Raw genomic sequence first — 23,004 nt, forward strand, 5'->3', positions numbered from 1 at the left:
TATTCTCCATTACTTATCCAGCAACAATTTAAAGAATAAAATAAAATTAGTTTGAATGCAAGGATATAAAAAACATAAAAATATAAAGAACTATGGATATGGTAAATCAGTGTTATGACACGGAGGTGAATCCCTCTGTTAACTAAACCAAACACCCAGAAAAATCTCATCTCGCAATCTGTTAAAATATGAGTGACAGAGAAGTCCTAAATTCCACTATTTAAAGAAAATAACATCAAATCATTTACTATCTCTAAACATGAACATTAAACAAAAACTATTCACAAATCTAAGCCTCCCTTTCTCTTAACTGCTTATTATCTGGCTCTAACTCTATAAAAATAATATGCTGTTCCAATAAGACACTTATTAAAATTACATTAACGATCTTAAAAACAGTCTAAGTCTTCTTCTGTGCCCTCACTCTTCCGGCTGCTGATCTCTCTGGGTCATCATCTTTCCTTTTAGTGCGAGAATGTTTCACATAAAAAGATACCTTTGAGAGAGCGTTTTCTAATTTCTTTGAGAGCAAGACGCTATATTGGCAGTTAGCTTTCCAGCAGTTTCTCTCATTGGCAGTTGCTCCCTGACCAGTTTTTAAAACGTTCGCATTCTTGCACCCCCAACATCGGATCATCTCATTAGTTTGATGTTGCCAAAACAGTAAATTCAAACTAGATCGGGTTTTAATATTCTGGGGCACAATTTAAGTTGACTGATTAAATTCAAATTGTTCTCAAAACAGCAACCAAAACTCAGATATCCATTTCACAGCCAAATGCTACATATTTTCAATTTTCCAGGACACTCTGGGACTGCCATCAAGTCGTGTACACAGGTACTTATAATTTTTCAGTTCAGAAGAGCATTCTCTCTCTCATATAGTTACAGGGTACACCTTCAACTTTATAACAAAAATAGAAATTGCTGGAAAAGCTCAATAGGTCTGGTAGCATCTGTGGGCAGAAATCAAAGTTCTGAGGAAGGGTCTCGCGACACAAAAAATTAACTCTGACTTCTATCCACAGATGCTGCCACACCTGCTCTGCTTTTCCAGCAATTTCTATTTTTGACATCAAAAGCATCATACAGGATGCTAATCTTCTCTTCCTGATTATTTTATTTGACATATTCCAATTTAAATTTTGTTCATTGTATTAGATAACAGATTCAAAGTCTTGCACAGGAAAAGTGCCTAATTTCTCAATCTTTCAATAACCACATTGTCCTGAATAACTTGAATCAATCTGTCAATCCAAGAAGGTCTTGTATTGTGCATCTCTTTATTTCCTTGACAATTACTGTCAAGATTCTTTTATCATGTGCATAAGGTTAAAAGTGAGGGATTCTGAATTATAAGCCAATTTTTGTTACTGGGAAATGGAACACCAACTTTTATTGTGCTAATAAAGGAATTTTCATTGTATTTTGTACATAATTGTATTTGTTAAATTGCATTTTCCTAATTTGTGTTTGTTTCATTATGTTTGATAATGCAGAATGTCTTTAGACGATATTTCAAACTTGAGGTTCTTAATAAGTATTTTGCATTGGTATTCACTGAGGAGAAGAGATGATTAGATTAAAGAGGTATATGCTGATATTCTAGGCCATGTCAATGTTAAGGAGGAAGAGATAGTGTGTGTCTTGAAAATCATGGAGGTAGATAATTGCCCATGACCTGATAGGATTTATCCCAGAATACTGAGGGAGACAAGCACGAAAACCGCTAGGCCTTGACAGAGGTCTTGATACCCTCTTGAGCGTGACATTCCAGAAGAGTGGAGAATAGCCAATGTTTTCTTTAAAGTAGAGGGATAGGGATAATACTGTAAATTATAACCCAGTGGTCCTGACAGCAATGGCAGGAAAATTGATGGAGAAGATCTGAGAGACAGGATTCACTTAATTTGGAAATGAAATAACTTATTAGGGAGTGTTGGCATGGTTTTGTATCAATAGACAATAGGTGGAGGAGTAGGCCATTCTGCCCTTCGAGCCTGCACTGCCATTCAATATGATCATGGCTAATCATCCTTAATCAGTATCCTGTTCCTGCCTTATCTCCATAACCCTTGATTCCACAATCCTTGAGAGCTCTATCCAACCCTTTCTTAAATGAATCCAGAGACTGGTCCTCCACTGCCCTCTGGGGAACAGCATTCCACACAGCCACCACTCTCTGGGTGAAAATGTTTCTCCTCATCTCTGTCCGAACTGGTCTACCCCGTATTTTTAAGCTGTGTCCTCTGGTTTGGCACTCACCCATCAGCAGAAACATAGAAAAATACAGCGCAGTACAGGCCCTTCGGCCCTCGACGTTGCGCCAACCGAAGCCTACCTAACCTACACTAGCCCAATAACCTCCATATGCTTGTCCAATGCCCGCTTAAATGACCATAAAGAGGGAGAGTCCACCACTGCTACTGGCAGGGCATTCCATGAACTCACAAACCGCTGAGTAAAAAATCTACCCCTAACATCTGTCCTATACCTAACACCCCTTAATTTAAAGCTGTGTCCCCTAGTAACAGCTGACTTCATTAGCAGAAAAAGGTTCTCACTGTCAACCCTACCTAAACCCCTAATCATCTTGTACACCTCTATCAAATCTCCCCTAAACCTTCTTTTCTCCAATGAGAAAAGCCCCAAGTGCCTCAGCCTTTCCTCATACGATCTTCCTACCATGCCAAGCAAAATCCTGGTAAACCTCCTCTGCACTCGTTCCAATGCCTCCACATCCTTCCTATAGTATGGCGACCAAAACTGCACACAATACTCCAGATGAGGCCGCACCAGAGTCTTATACAACTGCAACATGACCTCAGGACTCCGGAACTCAATTCCTCTACCAATAAAGCCCTGTACACCATATGCCTTCTTCACAGCACTATTTACCTGGGTGGCAACTTTCAAAGATCTGTGTACATGGACACCAAGATCCCTCTGCTCATCCACACCACCAAGTAGTCTACCATTAGCCCAGTAATCCATCTTCTTGTTACTCCTACCAAAGTGAATGACTTCACACTTAGCTACATTGAATTCCATTTGCCACCTTACTGCCCAGCTCTGCAACTTATCTATATCCCGCTGTAACCTGCCACATCTTTCTTCGCTGTCCACAACTCCACCGACTTTCGTGTCATCCGCAAACTTGCTCACCCATCCTTCAAGCCCCTCCTCCAGGTCATTTATAAAATGACAAACAGCAATGGTCCCAAAACAGATCCTTGTGGAACACCGCTAGTAACTGCGCTCCAAGATGAACCTATACCATCAACTACTACTCTCTGTCTCCTTCCAGCCAGCCAATTCCTAATCCAAACCTCTAATGCACCCTCAATGCCATACCTCCGTAGTTTTTGCATTAGCCTGCCATGGGGTACCTTATCTAACGCCTTGCTAAAATCCATATACACCACATCTACTGCTTTACCCTCGTCCACTTCCTTGGTCACCTTCACAAAGAATTCAATAAGGTTTGTGAGGCACGACCTGCCCTTCACAAAACCATGCTGACTATCCTTGATCACATTATTCCTATCCAGATGTTCATAAATCCTATCCCTTACAATTCTCTCTACGAACAGAAACAGAAGTGAGACCCACTGGCCTATAGTTACTCGGGCTATCCCTGCTCCCCTTCTTGAACAAGGGGACCACATTCGCTATCCTCCAGTCTTCTGGCACTATTCCCGTAGACAACGACGACATAAAAATCAAGGCCAATGGCTCCACTATCTCCTCCCTAGCTTCCCAGAGGATGCTAGGATAAATGCCATCAGGCCCAGGGGACTTATCTATTTTCATCCTTTCCAGTATTCCTCAGACCTCTTCCCTACGTACCTCAAGGCCATCCATTCTAATCACTTGTGACTCAATATTCACATTGGCAACAGTGTCCTGTTCCTGAGTGAATACTGATGAAAAGTATTGATTTAGTGTCTCACCAATCTCCTCCGCCTCCTCACACAACGTCCAACTACTATCCTTGACTGGACCGATACCTACCCTAGTCATCCTTTTATTCCTGACATACCTATAGAAAGCCTTTGGGTTTTCCCTAATCCTACCAACTAAGGACTTTTCATGTCCCCTTCTCGCTGTTCGCTGATCTTTAGATCCTTCCTGGCTACCTTATAACTCTCAATCGCCCCAACTGAACTTTCACGCCTCATCTTTACATAGGCCGCCCTCTTCCCTTTCACGAGGGATTCCAATTCCTTATTAAACCACGGCTCCCTCATAAGACCCTTTACTCCCTGCCTGACTGGTACATAATTATCAAGGACACCCATTAGGTGTTCCTTGAACAATCTCCACATATCATTTGTGTTCTTCCCTTGAAGCCTATTTTTCCAATCCACGCATCCTAAGTCATGCCTCACCGCATCATAATTTCCCTGCCCACAGCTATAACTCCTGCCCTGCAGTGCACACTTATCCCTCTCCATCACTAGAGTAAAAGTCACCGAGTTGTGGTCACCTCCCTCGAAGTGCTCACCTACCTCCAAGTCTAACACTTGGCCTGGTTCATTACCTAGAACCAAATCCAGTATAGCCTCACCTCTTGTTGGCCTGTCAGGAAACCCTCCTGCACACATTGGACAAACACCGACCCATCTAACGAACTCGAGCTATAGCTTTCCCAGTCAATATCTGGGAAGTGAAAGTCCCCCATAACAACCACCCTGCTACTTTCACTCTTCTCCTGAATCATCCTCGCAATACTTTCCTCTACTTCTCTCGGACTATTAGGAGGCCTGTAGAAAATTCCTGACAGGGTGACCTCACCTTTCCTATTTCTAACCTCCGCCCAAACTACCTCAGATGGCAAGTCTTCCTCCATCACCCTTTCTACTGCTGTAATACTATCCTTGACAAGCAATGCCACACCTCCCCCTCTTTTACCCCCATCTCTGACCCTACTAAAACATTTAAACCCTGGAACCTGCAACAGCCATTCCTGTCCCTGTTCTACCCACTTCTCTGTAATGGCCACAACATCGAAGTCCCAGGTACCAACCCATGCTGCAAGCTCACCTACCTTATTTCTTATACTTCTGGCATTGAAGTATACACACTTCAAGCCTCCTTCTTGTTTACAGGCACCCTCCTTCGAGATCGATGCCATGTTCCTAACCTCCCTACACTCAAGGTCCTGTACCCTAAAGCTACACTCCAGGTTCCCATGCCCCTGCAGAGTTAGTTTAAACCCTCCCAAAGAGTACTTGCAAACCACCCCCCCCCAAGGATACTGGTGCCCCTCAGGTTCAGGTGTAGACCATCCTGTTTATAGAGGTCCCACCTTCCCCAGAAAGAACCCCAGTTGTCCAGAAACCGGAATCCCTGCCTCCTGCACCATCCCTGTAGCCACGCATTTAACTCTTCTCTCTCCCTATTCCTCGACTCTCTATCACGTGGCACAGGTAACAAACCAGAGACAACAACTCTGTTCGTTCTAGCTCTGAGCTTCCAACCTAGCTCCCTGAAAGCCTGTCTAACATCCTCACCCCTCTTCCTACCTATGTCGTTGGTGCCAACGTGGACCACAATCTGGGGCTGCTCCCCCTCCCCCTTAAGGACCCGGAAAACACGATCAGAGACATCACGTACCCTTGCACCTGGGAGGCAACATACCAATCGTGAGTCTCTGTCGCCCCGCAAAACCGCCTATCTGTGCCCCTCACTATTGTTTCAAACATGTTTCCTGCCTCCAGAGTGTCCAATCCTTTAATAATCTGATATGTCTCAATCAGATCCCCTCTCAGTCTTCTAAACTCAAGGGTATACAAGCCCAGTTGCTCCAGTCTTTCAGTGTAAGGTAATCCTACATTCTAGGAATGGACTTCGTAAACCTACGCTGCACACCCTCAATAGCCAGAATGTCTTTCCTCAAATTTGGAGACCAGAACTGCACACAGTACTCCAGGTGTAGTCTCAACAGGGCCCTGTACAGCTGCAGAAGAACCTCTTTGCTTCTACTCAATCCCTCGTGTTATGAAGGCCAGCATGCTATTAGCCTTCTTCACTACCTGCTGTACCTGCATGCTTACCTTCACTGACTGGTGTACAAGAACACCCAGATCTCTCTGTACTGCCCCTTTACCTAAATTGATTCCATTTAGTTAGTAATCTGTCTTCCTGCTCTTGCCACCAAAGTGGATAACCATACATTTATCTACATTAAACTGCATCTGCCATGCATCTGACCACGCACCTAACTTGTCCAGGTCACCCTGTAATCTCCTAACATCCTCCTCACATTTCACCCTGCCACCCAGCTTAGTATCATCAGCAAATTTGCTAATACCATCTTCTATATCATTAACATATACAGTAAAAAGCTGCGGTCCCAATACTGGTCCCTGCGGTACCCCACTGGTCACTGCCTGCCATTCCGAAATTGAGCCGTTTATCACTACTCTTTGTTGCCGATCAGCCAACCAACTTTCAATCCAAGTTAGTACTTTGCCCCCAATACCATGCACCCTAATTTTGCTCACTAACCTCCTATGTGGGACATTATCAAAAGCTTTCTGAAAGTCCAGGTACACGACATCTACTGGATCTCCCTCGTCCATCTTCAGAGTTACATCCTCAAAAAATTCCAGAAGATTAGTCAAGCATGATTTCCCCTTCATAAATCCATGCTGACTCTGACCTATCCTGTTACTACTATCCAAACGTGTCATAATTTCATCCTTTATAATAGACTCCAGCACCTTTCCCACCACTGAGGTCAGACTAACTGGTCTATAATTTCCTGCTTTCTTTTTCCCACCTTTGTTAAAAAGTGGTACAACATTAGCCACCCACCAATCCGCAGGAACTGATCCCGAATCTATTGAACTCTGGAAAATAATCCACCAACGCATCCACGATTTCTCGAGCCACCTCCTTCAGCACCCTGGGATGTAGACCATCAGGCCCCGGGGACTTATAAGACCATAAGACATAGGAGTGGAAGTAAGGCCATTCGGCCCATCGAGTCCACTCCGCCATTCAATCATGGCTGATGAGCATTTCAGCTCCACTTACCAGCATTCTCCCCGTAGCCCTTAATTCCTCTAGACAACAAAAACCTATCAATCTCGGCCTTGAAGACATTTAGCGTCCCGGCTTCCACTGCACTCCGTGACAATGAATTCCACAGGCCCACCACTCTCTGGCTGAAGAAATGTCTCCGCATTTCTGTTCTGAAATGACGCCCTCTAATTCTAAGGCTGTGTCCATGGGTCCTAGTCTCCTTGCCTAACAGAAACAATTTCCTAGCATCCACCTTTTCAAAGCCATGTATTATTTTGTACGTCTCTATTAGATCTCCCCTTAATCTTCTAAACTCCAATGAATACAATCCCAGTATCCTCAGCCGTTCCTCATATGCTAGATCTGTCATTCCAGGGATCATCCGTGTGAATCTCCGCTGGACACGTTCCAGTGCCAGTATGTCCTTCCTGAGGTGTGGGGACCAAAACTGGACACAGTACTCCAAATGGGGCCTAACCAGAGCTTTATAAAGTCTTAGTAGTACATCTCTGCTTTTATATTCCAACCCTCTTGAGATAAGAGACAACATTGCATTCGCTTTCTTAATCACAGACTCAACATGCATGTTTATCTTTAGAGAATCCTCGACTAGCACTCCCAGATCCACCGTCAGACCTAACAGTCTCTCCAACACCAATTCCTGGCAAATATAACTTCCCTTAAGTTCAAGTCCTTCAGCCACTGCTACCTCAGGGAGATTGCTTGTGTCTTCCCCAGTGAACACAGTTCTGAAATACCAATTCAATTCTTCTGCCATTTCTTTGTTCCCCGTAATATATTCCCCTGTTTCTGTTTTCAAGGGCCCAATTTTAGTCTTCGTACCTCATTTTTCTTTGTGTATTTCCTTCTTAGTAATCCTCTGTTGTTCTTTAAAAGCTTCCTAGTCCTCTGTTTTCCCACTTATCTTTGCTATGTTCTACTTTTTCTCTTTTATCTTTATATGTTTCTTAACTTCCCTCGTCAGCCATGGCCACCCACTCCTCGGATCTTTCTTCCTTTTTGGAATGAACTGATCCTGCAACTTCTGCATTATACACAGAAATATCCACCATTGTTCCTCCACTGTCATCCCTGCTAAGGTATTGCACCATTGAACTTGGGCTAGCTCCTCCCTCATAGCTCCATAATTCCCTTTATTCAACAGAAATATTGTCACTTCCGATTGTACCCTCTCCCTCTCAAATTGCAGATTGAAGCTTATTATGGTCACTCCTTCCCAATGGCTCCTTCACTTCGAGGTCCCTGACCAATTCTGGTTCGTTGCACAATACCAGATCCAGAATTGCCTTCTCCCTGGTCGGCTCCAGCACCAGCTGTTCTAAACATCCATCTCTGAGGCACTCCACAAAGTCTCTTTCTTGAGTTCCAATACCATCCTAATTCTCCCAGTCTACCTGCATGTTGAAATCCCCCATAACAACTGTAGTAACATCTTTGTGACAGGCCAATTTCAGCTCCTGATTCAACTTACATCCAACAACCAGACTACTGTTTGGGAGCCTGTAGATAACTCCCAAGAAGGTCTTTTTATCCTTAGTATTTCTCAGCTCTATCCACACTGACTCTACATCCCCTGATTCTAGGCCCCCCGTGCAAAGGTCTGAATATCATCCATTACCAACATGGCCACCCCACCCCCTCTGCCCGTCAGTCTGTCCTTACGATAGCACGTGTAGCCTTGAATATTCATTTCCCAGTCCCTGTCCACTTGAAGCCACGTCTCAGTTATCAGAGAGATCTTGTCTCACAAATCTGAGTTTTTTTTGAGGAAGTTACGAAAATGATTAATGAGTGTAAAGCAGAGAATAATGTCCACATCGACTGTACCAAAGTATCCGACAAAGTCCCTCATGTAGACTCGCCCAGAGGATTAAGTCAAATAAGATCCATTTTGAGTTTGTACATTGGATACAAAATTTGCTTAATCATAGAGGACCCAGGGTATTTGTGGAGGGATGTTTTTCTGGCTGGAGGTCTATGACCAATGGTGTTCCACAAGGATCAGTGCTGGAACCACTGTTGTTTACAATAATTTAGATGAAAATGTTGGTGGCCTGATTAGTATGTTTGCTGCAGTTGTGGATGGTCAGCAAGGTTATCAAGGATTAGGTTAGATTAGATTAGATTCCCTACTGTGTGGAAACAGGCCCTTTGGCCCAACAAGTCCACACCGACCCTCCAAAAAGCAACCCACCTAGACCCATTCCCCTACATTTACCCCTGCACCTAACACTACAGGCAATTTAGGGCTATGGGAGGAAACCAGAGCACCCAGACGAAACCCACGCAGACATGGGGAGAATGTGTAAACTCCACACAGACAGTTGCCCAAGGTAGGAATTGAACCCAGAACTCTGGCGCTGTGAGGCAGCAGTGCTAACCACTGAGCCACCTTTTTTTTAATCTTTTCACAAGTTAGGTGGAGTCTAATCTGATAAGTGTGAGGTGATACATTTTGGGAGGTCAAAATGCAAGATGGAAGTGTACTGTAAATTTTAGGACAAAGAGATCTTCAGGTGCAAGTCAATAGCAAGTTTGAACTAAAGTTTATAAGGTGGTAAAAGAGGAGTATGGTATGCCTGCTTTCATCAGTCAGGACATTGAGTATAAAAGTTGGCAAGTCATGTTACCACTGTACTAACTGCAGTTAGAGCATATTTGGAGTATTTTGTGGAGTTCTGATCTCTACACTATAGGAAGGATGTGGCAACATAAACATTAAACAAGTTTTAAAAGTCTCCTTATAAAAAAACTATTTCAAATATCATACAAGGTATTTTTTTTTTACAAACTTGAAAACCTCAACTTGAAAAACAGAACCTGTTTCTATCATTCAAAAACAAAATCAGTGTTTCATAATGTTTTGTAGACTTATACTTATTTAAGCTGAACTCAGTTAGGAGTGCTCAAAGCAAGTACTCGATGACATAATGGCTCTTCCATTTTGAAAAATACATATAATCTAGTTTGAAAATTTCTGATTGCTTTTTTTCAATATTACCAGGTTGGATCTTCACATTCCATAATATCCTCCCTTCTTACTTAAAACGTGTGATAAAATTTGTTTTAAATTTGACATATTCATATAAGGTCATAAATATATCACTGCATCTGCATTAGTATATTAATTTCAAGAACAATATTCACATCAGCTCTACCTGCAATAACCTTGTTTATTTTTAAAATGCTTACCTTCTAGGGCAGCATCATCACCTTTAAACACTTCTTTTCTTGTTCTATGTAAAGCCTTGAAAAGCTGCAATACCTTCCAAAGTGAAAAGATGATACTCAAACCAAATGTTTACATATCGAACATACAACATGTCAGCGCAGTACAGGCCCTTTGCAGCTCGATGTTGTGCTGACCTGTGGAATTAAACTCAAGCCCATCTAACAAACATGATTCCATTTCCATCCATATGTTTAGCCAATAACCATTTAAATGCCCTTAAAGTTGGCGAGTCTACTACCGTTGCAGGTAGGGTGTTCCATGCCCCAACTACTCTCCGAGTAAAGAAACTACCTCTGACATCTGTCCTATATCTATCACCCCTCAATTTAAAACTATGTTTCCTTAGGCTGTACATCATCACCATCTGAGGAAAAAGGCTCACACTATCCACCCTTTCTAACCCTCTGATTATCTTATACATCTCAATTAAATCACCTCTCAACCTTCTTCTCGCTAATAAAAACAGCTTCAAGTCCCTTATCCTTTCCTCATAAGGCCTTCCTGCCATACCAGGCAACATCCCTACTAAATCTCCTCTGAACCCTTTCCAATGATTCCACATCCTTCCAAGAACGTGTGACCAGAATTGTATGCAATACTCCAAATATGGCCACACCAGAGTTTTGTCCAGCTATAACATGACCTTGTGGCTCCGAAACTCAATCCATCTACCATTAATAACTAACACATTGTATGCCTTCTTGTGGGCAGCACGGTGGCACAGTGGTTAGCACTGCTGCCTCACAGCACCAGAGACCCAGGTTCAATCCCCGTCTCAGGCAGCTATCTGTGTGGAGTTTGCGCATACTCCCCGTGTCAGTGTGGGTTCCCTCCGGGTGCTCCAGTTTCTTCCCACAGTCCAAAAATGTGCAGGTTAGGTGAATTGGCAATCCTAAATTGCCCGCAGTGTAAGGTGAAGATGAAGGGGAATGGGTCTGGGTGGGTTGCTGTTCGGAGGGTCAGTGTGGATTTGTTGGGCCAAAGGGCCCGCTCCACACTATAAGTAATCTAATCTAAACAACCCTATCAAGCTAGGCGGCAACTTTCATGGACATTGAGATCTCTCTGCTCATCTACACTGGCAAGAATCTTACCATTAGTCTAGTACTCTTTATTCCTGTTGCGTCTTCCAAAGTGAACCACCGTACATTTTTCCAAATAAAGCTCCATTTCCCACCTCTCAGCTCCCACCTCTGCAGCTTACCTATGTCTCTCTGTAATATCCTTCGTCACTATCCACAACTCCACCGATCCTTGGGGAGTTTTTGCTACTGCTGTTGTGGAGGTTTTAAACTAATGTGGCAGGGGGCTGGGAACCAGAAGAGAAAACAAGTAGGCAGCGAGGTAGAGATTGGAGACTGTAAGAATTATGAAGGTAGCATTAATAAAGGGAAGAGTAGGCAGAGAGCAGATGAGTGCACAAAAACTGGTGGCCTGAAATGCATCTACTGTAATGCAAGGAGTATAGTGTGACAGGCAGGTGAACTTAGGGTTTGGATTGGTGCCAGACAGTGTGACATTATTACAATCACAGACTTGAAGGAAGGGCATAATGATTGGCAACTAAATGTTCCAGGATATAGATGCTTCAGACAGGACGGTTGTGGTGGTGGTGGTGGGGGCGGGGGGGGGGGAATTGGTAGAGTTGCATTACTGGTCAGGGACGATATTATGGCTGTGCTAAAGGACTCACTATGAAGGTCTTGGGTAGTGAGGCATTATGGGTGGAGCTGAGAAATAAGAAGGGTGCAGTTACAATGTTGGGGCTGTATTACAGGCCTCCCAACAGTGAGTGTGAGGTAGAAGAACAAATAGGTAAACAGATTATGGAAAGATGTAGAAGCAATAGGGTAGTCATGAGGGGAGATTTAAATTTCCCCAACATTGACTGGGACACACTTAGCGTCAGAGGTCTGGATGGGGTAGAATTTGTAAGAAGCGTCCAGAAGAGTTTTCTAGAGCAGTATGTCAATTGTCCAATGAGGGAAGAGGCCATATTGGACCTGGTACTGGGGCACGAGCCAAGACAGGTAGTAGACATTGCGATGGGGGATTTCTTTGGGAACAGTGACCACAATTCTGTAAGTTTTAGAATACTCGTAGATAATGAGGAGAGTGGTCCTAAGGGAAGAGTATTAAACTGGGCCAAGGCCAATTATATCAAAATTAGGCAGGAGCTTGGAAATGTGGATTGGACACAGCTATTTGAAGGGAAGTCCACATTTGAGATGTGGGAGGCTTTCAAAGATAGGTTAAAGATAGTGCAGGATAGGCATGTCCTGTTGAAGGCAAAGGATAGGAAGGGCAAGATTCGTGAACCTTGGATGACAGGAGAAATTGCATGACTAGCCAAGAAGAAAAAGGAAGCGTACACAAGGTCTAGGCAGCTAAGAACAGAACAGGCCCTGAAAGAATATCAGAAGAGTGGGACAAGTCTTAAACAAGGAATCAAGCAGGCTAAAAGGGGTCATGAAATAGCTTTTGCGAGCAGAATTAAGGAGAATCCCAAAGCATTTTATTCTAATATAAGATGCAAGCGGGTAACTGAGAAAGGATTGGTCCAGTAAAGGATAACGAAGGGAGGCTATATGTCGAACCTGAGAGAATGAGTGAGATTCTGAATGATTACTTTGCATCAGTGTTCACTGAGGAGAGGAACATGATGAATGTTGAGATTCGAGATAGAAGTTTGATTAGTCTGGATCACGTTGACATAAGTAGGGAAGATGTGTTGGGTAGGCTAGAGGTAATTAAGGTGGACAAATCCCCAGGATGGCACAGTGGTTAGCACTGCTGCATTCACAGTGCCAGAGACCCAGGTTCAGTTCCCGCCTCAGGCGACTCTCTATTTTGAGTTTGCACATTCTCCCTGTGTCTGCATGGGTTTCCTCCGGGTGCTCCACTTCCTCCCACAATCCAAAAATGTGCAGGTTAGGTGAATTGGCAGTGCTAAATTGCCCGTAGTGTTAGGTGAAGGGGTAAATGTAGGGAAATGGGTCTAAGTGGGTTGCACTTCGGCGGGTCGGTGTGCACTTGTTGGGCTGAAGGACCTGTTTCCACACTGTAAGTAATCTAATCTAATCTAGGACCAGATGGGATCTATCCCAGGTTGCTGAGGGACGTGAGCTGGGGCCTTGACAGATATCTTTGTGGCATCCTTAAATACAGGTGAGGTGCCGGAGAACTGGAGGGTTGCTCGTGTTGTCCCCCTGTACAAGGGTAGTAGGGATATTCCGGTTAAATACAGACCAGTGATCCTGACGTCAGTGGTGGGAAAGTTGCTGGAGAAGATACTGATGGATAGGATCTATTTATATTTAGAAAAGAATTGTCTTATCAGTGATAGGCAACATAGTGTTGTGCGGGGGAGATCATGCCTTACCAACTTAATAGAGTTCTTCGAGGAAGTGACCAAGTTGATACATGAAGGAAGGGCTGTTGGTGTCATATACATGTACTTTAGTAAGGCATTTGATAAGGTTCCCCATGGTAGACTAATGGAGAAAGTGAAGTCATATGGTGTGCAGGGTGTTCTAGCTAGGTGGATAAAGAACTGGTTGAGCAACAGGAGACAGAGAGTAGTAGTTGAAGGAAGTTTCTTAAAATGGAGAAAGGTGACCAGTAGTGTTCCACAGGGGTCAGTGTTGGGGCCACTGTTGTTTGTAATATACATAAAAGATCTGGAAGAGGGCACTGTTGATATGATCAGCAAGTTTGCAGATGACACGAAGATTGGTGGAGTAGCAGAAAGCATAAGGGACTATCAGAGAATACAGGAAGATATAGACAGACTGGAGAAGTGGCAGATGGTTTTCAATCTAGACAAATGTGAGGTGATGCATTAAGGCATGACTAATTCTAAAGCAAATTATACAATGAACAGAAGAGCCTTGGGAAAAGTTGATGGGCAGAGAGATCTGAGAGTGCAGGTCCATTGTACCCTGAAGTTTGCTGTACAGGTTGATAGTGTGGTCAAGAAGGCATATAGCATGCTTGCCTTCATTGGATGGGTATTGAGTATAAGAGCTGGTAAGTCATGTTAACATTGTACAAGACATTGGTTTGGCTGCATTTAGAATACTGTGTGCAGTTCTGGTCGCCACATTAACAAAAGGATGTGGCTGCTTTGGAGAGGGTGCAGAGAAGGTTTACGAGGATGTTGCCTGGTATGGAAGGTGCTAGCTATGAAGAGAGGTTGAGTAGGTTAGGTTTATTTTCATGAGAAAAAAGGAGATTGAGGTTTACAAAATCATGAAGGGTCTAGACTAGGTGGATAGAGACAAGCTTTTTCCCGGGGTGAAGAATTCAATAACGAGAAGTCACACTTTCAAGGTGAAAGATGGAAAGTTTAAGGGGGGATACACGTGACAATTACTTCACACAGAGGGTGATGGGCATTTCAAACGCATTGCCAGCAGAGGTGGTAGCGGCAGGCATGGTAGATTCATTTAAGATGTGACGGGACAGATGCATGAGTAAGAGGGGAGCAGAGGGATACAGGTGCTTAGGAATTGACCGACTGGTTTAGACAGTACATTTGGATCGGATCAGGCTTGGAAGGCCCCAAAGGCTGTAAATTTTCTTTGTTTTTGTTCCTTAGTGTCATCTGCAAATTTACTAACCCATCCTTCTATGAGAACATCCAGGTCATTTATAAAAAAATGACAAACACTGGCCCCAAAACAGTTCCTTGTGATACATTACTCGTAACTGAACTCCAGGATGAGCATTTCCAGCAACTATCTTCTTGCAGCTAGCCTATTTCTGATCCACACCGCTGAATCACCTTCAATCCCATACTCCATATCAAATGCCTTACTGAAATTCATATATACACATCAACCACTTTACCCTTATCCACCTGTTTTGTCACCTTCTCAAAGAACTCAATAAGGTTTGTGAGGCACGACCTACCCTTCACAAAACCGTGCTGATTATCTCTAATCAACTTATTCCTTTCTAGATGATTATAAATCCTATCTCTTATAACCATTTCCAACACTTTACCCACAACCAAAGTGAAGCACACTGGTCTATAATTACCGGGGGTGTCTTTACTCCCCTTCTTGAACAGCCTTCTGGCATGATTCCTCTCGACAAAGACAACATAAAGATCAAAGCTAAAGGTTCTACAATCTCCTCCCTGGCTTCCCAGAGAATCCTAGGATAAATCCCATCCAGCCCAGAGGATTTATCTATTTTCACACTTTCCAGAATTGCTAACACCACCTCCTTGTGAACCTCAATCCCGTCTAGTCTAGTGGCCTGTGTCTCACTATTCTCCTTGACACGTTGTCTTTTTTCAGTGTGAATACCGACGAAAAATATTTAGCGCTTCTCCTATTTCCTTTGACTCCATGCACAACCTCCCACTACTGTCCTTGATTGGCCCTAATCTTACTCGAGTCATTATTTTATTCTTGACATACCTATAGAAAGCTTTTTCTTGGGTTTTCATTGAGCCTACCTGCTGACGACTTCTCATGTCCACTCCTGGCTCTTCCTTGCACTCTCTCTAGGAATTTTCTCACTAATTTGCAACTCTCAAGCGCTCTAACTGAACCTTCACGTCTCATCCTCAAATAAGCCTTCTTCTTCCTCGTGACAAGAGATTCAATGTCTTCCGTAAACCACCGCTCCCTCACTCAACCACTTTCTCCCTGCTTGACAGGTAAGTACACAGTAGCTGTTCCTTGAATAAGCTCCACATTTCTATTGTTCCCAATTCCATGCAGTTTCCTTCCCCATCCTATGCATCCTAAATCTTACCTCATCGTATGATAATTGCCTTTCCTCCAGCTATAATTCTTGACCTGCGGTATATACCAATCCCTTTCCATTGCTGAAGTAAACATAACTGAATTGTGGTTAATATCACCAAAGTGCTCACCTCCCATCAAATCTAACACCTAGCTGGGTTGATTAATGAGTACCAAATCTAATGTGGCCCTGCCCCTTGCTGGCCTGTTTACATACTGTCAGGAAACACTCCTACAATGTTGGACAAAAACTGACCCATCTAAAATACTCATCTAAACTATAGCATTTCCAGTCAATATTTGGAAAGTTAACATTACATAATGTACAATTTATTACCACAGTTTACAGAAACATTTAATATTTGAAAAGCTAACATCAAAGGAGTTATTTTACAACATAGTTGAAATCAACATACAGCAAGTTTTTATAGACGTTTATAGAATTCCAAAATAGCCCTTTAGGCCCAACAGGTTCACACTGACTCTCAGAAGAGCATCTCACCCAGACTCACTCTACTACTCTAATCCTGATACCCTAATGTAATGGCTAATCCACCTAACCTGCACATCCCTGGACACTATGGACAATTTAGCATAGCCAATCCACCTAACCTGCACATCCCTGGACACTATGGACAATTTAGCATAGCCAATCCACCTAACCTGCACATCCCTGGACACTATGGACAATTTAGCATAACCAATCTACCTAACCTGCACATCTTTGGACAATGGGAGGAAACGGAGCATCCGGAGGAAACCCCCGAGAGAAAATGCAAACTCCAAGCAGACAGTCACTGGAGGCAGGAATTGTACCCACTGTACTCACTAGCGCTGTAAAGCAGCAGTGCTAACCACTGAGCCGCCCCTCAGATAAAGGTATGGTTATGTTACAGAGTCATTGAGTCATAGGGATGTACAGCAGAGACACAGACCCTTCAGCCCAATTCGTCCATGCCGCCCAGATGCCCTAACCTAATCTAGTCCCATTTGCTAGCACTTGGCCCGTATCCCTTTAAACCCTTCCTATTCATATACTCATCCAGCTGCCTTTTAAATACTATAATTGCACCAGCCTCCACCACTTCCTCTGGCAGCACATTCCATAGACACATGAAAAGGCTGCACTTAGGTCCCTTTTACATCTTTCCCCTTTCACCCTAAACCTATGCCCTCTAGCTCTGGACTCCCCTATCCCAGGGAAAGACTTTGTCTATTTATCCTATCCATGCTCCTCATGATTTTTAAATTTCTATAAGGTCAACCCTCAGCCTCTGACGCTCTAGGGAAAATAGCCACAGCTTATTCATCCTCTCACTATAGCTCAAATCCTCCAACTCTGGCAACATTCTTGGAAATCCTTTCTGAACCTTTTCAAGTTTCATGCAATCCTTCGGATAGGAAGGAGACCAGAACTGCACACAATATTCCAAAAGTGGCCTAACCAATGTTCTGCACAGCCACAACATGACCTCCCAACTCCTATACTCAATGCTCTGACCAATAAAGGAAAGCATACCGAATGCCCTCTTCACTACCCCATCTACCTGTGACTCTACTTTCAAGGAGCTATGAACCTGCACTCCAAGATCTTTTTGTTCAGCAACACTCTCCAGGACCTTACCACTAAGTATATAAGTCCAATTGCTATTTCAAAATGCAGCACCTCGAATGTATCTAAATTAAGCTCTATCTGCCACTCCTCAGCCCATTGGCCCATCTGATCAAGATCTTGTTGTACTCTGAGGTCACCTTCTTCGCTGTCCACTACACCTCCAATTTTGGTGTCATCTGCAAACTTACTAACTATACCTCCTACATTCACATCCAAATCATTTATATAAATGTCGAAAAGTAGTGGACTCAGCATCAATCCTTATGGCACACCACTGGTTACAGGCCTCTAGTCTGAAAAGCAACCCTCCTCCACTACCCTCTGTCTTCTACCTTTGAGCCAGTTCTGTGTCCAAATGGCTAGTTCTCCTTGTAATCCATGAGATCTAACTTTGCTAACTACTCTACTATGAGGAACTTTGTCAAACGCCTTACTGAAAAGATAGAACACCGACTTGCAGAGCACTTCAGAGAACATCTCCAGAACACCTGCAACCCCAACTTCCCGTAGCCGAACCATTCAACTCCACCTCCCACTCCGCCAAGGACATATTGGTCCTGGGCTCCTCCATCGCCACACCCTCACCACTCGATGCCCAGAGGAAGAACACCTCATTGTCCACCTTGGCACCCCCCAACCACACAACATCAATATGGACTTCACCAGTTTCTCATTTCCCCTCCCCCTACCAGTTCAGACCTTCCAACTTGACACAGCCCTCATGACTTATCCTACCTGTCCATCTTACTTCCAACATATCCGTTCCACCCTCTTCTCTGACCTATCACCAGTACCCCCACCTCCATCCATCTATCGCACTCTCAGCTACCATTCCCCACCCCCCCACCCACCATTTATCTCTCTATCACTCAGGTCGCAAGCCTCATTCCTGATGAAGGGCTCTTGCCCGAAACATCGATTCTTCTGCTCCTCGGATGCTGCCTGAACCGCTGTGCTTTTTCACCACCACATTCTTGACTCCATACAGATCACGTCTACCGCTCTGCCATCATCAATCCTCGTTACTCCTTCAAAAAACTCAATCAAGTTCATGGGTCATGACAAAGCCATGCTGACTATCCCTAAACAGTCCTTGTCTTTCCAAATACATGTACATCCTGTCCCTCAGGATTCCCTCCAACAACTTGCCCACCACTGATGTCAGACTCACCTGTCTATAGTTCTCTGGCCTTTCATTATCGCCTTTCTTAAAAAGTGACACCACATTAGCCAACCTTCAGTCATCTGGCACCTCACCTGACTATCCATGATACAAATATTTCAGCCAAGTGCCCAGCAATCACCTCCTTAGCTTCCCAGAGAGTTCTAGAGTACACTTGATCAGGTTCTGGGGATTTATGCACTTTAATGCATTTCAAGCCATCCAGCACCTCCTCCTCTGTAATAGGTACATTTTTCAAGATGTCATCATCCAATTCTATACCTCCCGTGTCCTTCTGCACAATAAGCACTGTTGCAAAATACTCGTTTAGTATCTCCCCTATACACTGCCAGGCTGATTTTTGAGAGGCCCTACTCTCTTGCTCATTACCCTTCTGTCCTGAATGTATTTATAAAACCCTTTGGATTATCCTTAACTGTGTTTGCTAAAGTAATTTGAAAAGTCCTGGGGAAAATTGATGTACAGAAAGATCTGGGTGTTGTTGTCCATTGTTCCTGAAGGTGGCAACACAGGTCAATAGAGTGGTCAAAAAGGCAAAAGGCATGCTTTTCTTCATCTTGTATTGAGTACAAGAGCTGGCAGGTCATGTTACAGTTGTTTCAGACTTTGGTTTGGCCATATTTGGAATACTGTGTACAGTTCTGGTTGCCACATTACCAAAAGGATGTGGATGCTTTGGCGAGCTTCAGCAGAATGTTGCCTGGTATGGAAGGTGCTAGCTATGAAGACAGGTTGAGTAGATTAGGATTATTTTCATTGCAAAGAAGGAGGTTGAGAGGGGACCTGATTGAGGCCTCCCAAAATCACAACAGCTGTAGATGGGGTGGATCGAAAGAAACTTTTTCTCCAGAGTGAAGGACTCTGGGGTCATGAGTTCAAAGTGAGACGGGAAAAGTTTAGAGGAGATATGCATGGAAAGATTTTCACGCAGAGGATGGTGGGTGCCTGGAATGCGTTGCCGTTGGAGGGGTAGGGGCGGGAACGATAGCGTCATTTAAGATGTATCTAAATAAGATACATGAATGGTCTGGGAGCAAATGGATACAGAAAATAGGTGACAGATTTAGATAGGATTGGTGCAGGCTTGAATGATCAAGGGCCTGTTCCTGTGCTGTAAGGTTCTTTGTTCTATCTCATGTGCCCTTTTTGTCCTCCTGATTTCCCTCTCAAGTATACTCCTACTGTGTTATACTCTAAGGTTTCACTCGACCTCGCCTTCTCTACCTGACATATGCTTCCTTCTTTTTCTTAACCAAAACCTCATTTCTCTCGTCATCCAGCATGCCCTACACCTACCAGCCTTTCCTTTCACCATAACAGGAATATACTGTCTCTGGACTTTCGTTATCTCATTTTTGAAGGCTTTCCATTTTCCAGCTGTCTCTTTACCTGCAAACATCTGCCTGCAATCAGCTTTTGAATGTTTTTGCTGAATACCATCAAAATTAGCCTTCCTCCAATTCAGAATTTCAACTTTCAGATCTATTCTACCTTTTTCCATTAATATTTTAAAGTCCCAAACTGCTCCCCCACTGACAATTCAGTCACCTGCCCTGCCTTATTTCCCAACAGTAAGTCAAGTTTTAACTTCTCTAGTAGGTACACCTGCGTACTGAATCTGAAAATTTTCTTGTACACACTTCCTCTCCATATAAATACTTAGACTGGACAGTCCCAGTCTATGTTTGGAAAATTAAAATCTCCAACCATAATCACCCTATTAGTCTTACAGATAACTGAAATTTCCTTACAAATGTATTTCTCCATTTCCCACTGACTATTATTGGGTCTATAATACAATCGCAGCAAGGTGATTATCCCTTTCTTATTTCTCAGTTTCACCCAAATAACTTCCCTAAGTACAGCAGGAACACTATACCTTATCAAAAACGCCATTTCCCCCTCCTCTCTTACCCACCCCAGCCATCCTTCCAATAGCTTTTGTATCCTGGAGCATTAAGCTGCCAATCCTGTGCATCCCTGTTTCTGTAATTGCTATGGTATTCCAGTCCCATGTTCCTAAGCGTGTTCTGAGTTCATCTGCCTCCCCTATTAGGCCTCTTGCATTTGAAGTAAACGCAGTTTAATTTATCAGTCCTACATTGTTCTCTGCTTTGTTCTTGCTTGCCCCAACTATTTGACTTGCTCCCTTTCCCAACTGTACCAATGTTGTTGAAGATAATAACTAAGTGAAATTGTGTCTCATTGGAACTCATTAAAACTGCAGTTAGGTTCTTTTAAGACCTTAGCTTTTTAAAAAATAATCTTAGAACATTATACCCTCCAAGTTTAAATAGTTACTTTGCTAAATTCCATTGGTAAACGTAAGCTTTAGATCGAAGGAGTTCATATGAGTTCGTAAGTGTGGACAGTGAAAGAAAAAGCCATAACCTAAGTCCGCAGAAACTGTGGGTGGCAGGAAAAACAGTCACGAACAGATATCAGGAAGCAAACGAGCCACCAATCAAGTCACACTGGAAATTATGTTAATTATGATCTCGCGATGCTGAAAGGCCCAGGCAACAAATGATAAAACGAAATAATGTTAGAACAGTTTTAAATATACATTTAGACAATTCCCAAGTGACTCAGCATTATCGTTGCTAAGAGGTACAAGACTATTTCAATTTCACCCTTGTGGCCAGTACAAATTAAGCTTCCAATGGTTCCTGGGCAGTCTGCTGTATACGTTGTTAATTAACACAAGTTACGAGCTAATTTATTCACATTTAAATTTAAAGTAAGTAGTAGATTTATAAGTGTTCTCTGCCCAGGCAGCGATCTTCAACCGCCAATATAATTCAGGACTGCTGCCTGTGCATAGCTGGGAGAGACTATTATACCAGAACATCAGTGGAAAACAAAACTAATGCGACATTCACTGTGAAGCAAACCACAAGACTAAACTAAACACATGGAAGAACCTCGAACACATGCACCCTCTCCTTCTCAGGATTTGTAACGTTAGGTCAAACCTGGACGCAGTTTCAATAACGGCAACTTGCTGGAGCTGTTTCTCACTACATCACGTGCAAATGATCCAGCGAGTCAGTATTGATACACATTCCCCTGTCTCTGCCGCAATCCCAAGAATCCCTGTCCTAGGTTGATCCCTTATCCCGAGAACCCAGGTTCACCTTGCTACGCGCGGCCATGCCACTTGTCACTCCAATGTATCTGTATAGGCGCTGCTCAAGGACAAACTATCGTACAATCTTGTCGAAATCGCAATTTTGCCAAGTTATTAGTCAGACCCTATAACAAGCCATAATCCATAAATATAGCATTTGTAAGAGAGTCTAAGTGTTAGCAACACCTGGAAAATGAAATTATATATTTCAAATGATTATTCTAAGTTTGTTAACATTTTTCTAAAACGCCTCAAAAACGTAATGTTAATATTACAGATGCTGCTGGATGTCTTGAAACCCATGAAAGTGAATAAATCCCCAGGACCTGATCAGGTGTCCCCTAGAACTCTACGAGAAGCTAGGGAATCAATTGCTGGGCACCGTGTATCATCGATAGTCACAGGTGTGGTATTGGAAGACTGGAGGGTGGCTAACACAGTGCTACTATTTAAGAAAGATGGTAAGGAAAAGCCAGGGAACTATAGACTGGTGAGCCTGACACCAGTGGTGGGCAAGTTGTTGGAGGGAATCCTGAGGGACAGGATTTACATGTATTTGGAAAGGCAAGGACTGATTAGGGATACAGTCAAGATTAGAGTGGTGTTGGAAAAGCACGGCAGGTCAGGCAGCATCTGAGGAGGAGGAAAATCAATGTTTCGGGCAGGAATCAGGGATAAAGATAGTCAGCTATGGCTTTGTGCATGGGAAATCATGTCTCATAAACTGGATTCAGTTTTTTGAAAAAGTAACAAAGACGATTGATGTAGACAGAGTAATAGACGTGATCGATATGGACTTCAGTAATGCATTCGACAAGGTTCCTCATGGTAGACTGGATAGCAAGGTTAGATCTCATGAAATACAGGGAGAACTAGCCATTTGGATACAGAACTGGCTCAAAGGTGGTGGAGGGTTGCTTTTCAGACTGGGGGCCATTGACCAGCTGTGTGCCACAAGGATCACTGCCAGGTCCACTATTTTTCGTCATTTATATAGATGATTTAGATGTGAATATAGGAGGTGTAGTTAGT

At 43.3% G+C, this 23,004-nt stretch overlaps 1 protein-coding gene across 2 annotated transcripts in view; it reads right to left on the reverse strand.

The window, feature by feature from the left end:
• The window catches only part of LOC140487222 (complex III assembly factor LYRM7-like), a 51,764-nt gene extending 29,761 nt beyond the window's left edge, over window positions 1-22,003 (reverse strand). For both annotated transcript variants that reach the window (XM_072586863.1, XM_072586862.1), the window contains exons 1-2: window positions 21,980-22,003; window positions 10,246-10,318 (exon numbers count right to left, since the gene is read on the reverse strand). In XM_072586863.1, the coding sequence (XP_072442964.1) occupies window positions 10,246-10,318; window positions 21,980-21,997 (91 nt within the window). In that variant the 5' untranslated portion in view covers window positions 21,998-22,003. The remainder of the gene's footprint in view (window positions 1-10,245; window positions 10,319-21,979) is intronic.
• Window positions 22,004-23,004: the final 1,001 nt, after the last annotated feature.

Source organism: Chiloscyllium punctatum, chromosome 2 (genome assembly GCF_047496795.1).
Source record: "Chiloscyllium punctatum isolate Juve2018m chromosome 2, sChiPun1.3, whole genome shotgun sequence".
Taxonomy (NCBI): Eukaryota; Metazoa; Chordata; class Chondrichthyes; order Orectolobiformes; family Hemiscylliidae; genus Chiloscyllium; species Chiloscyllium punctatum.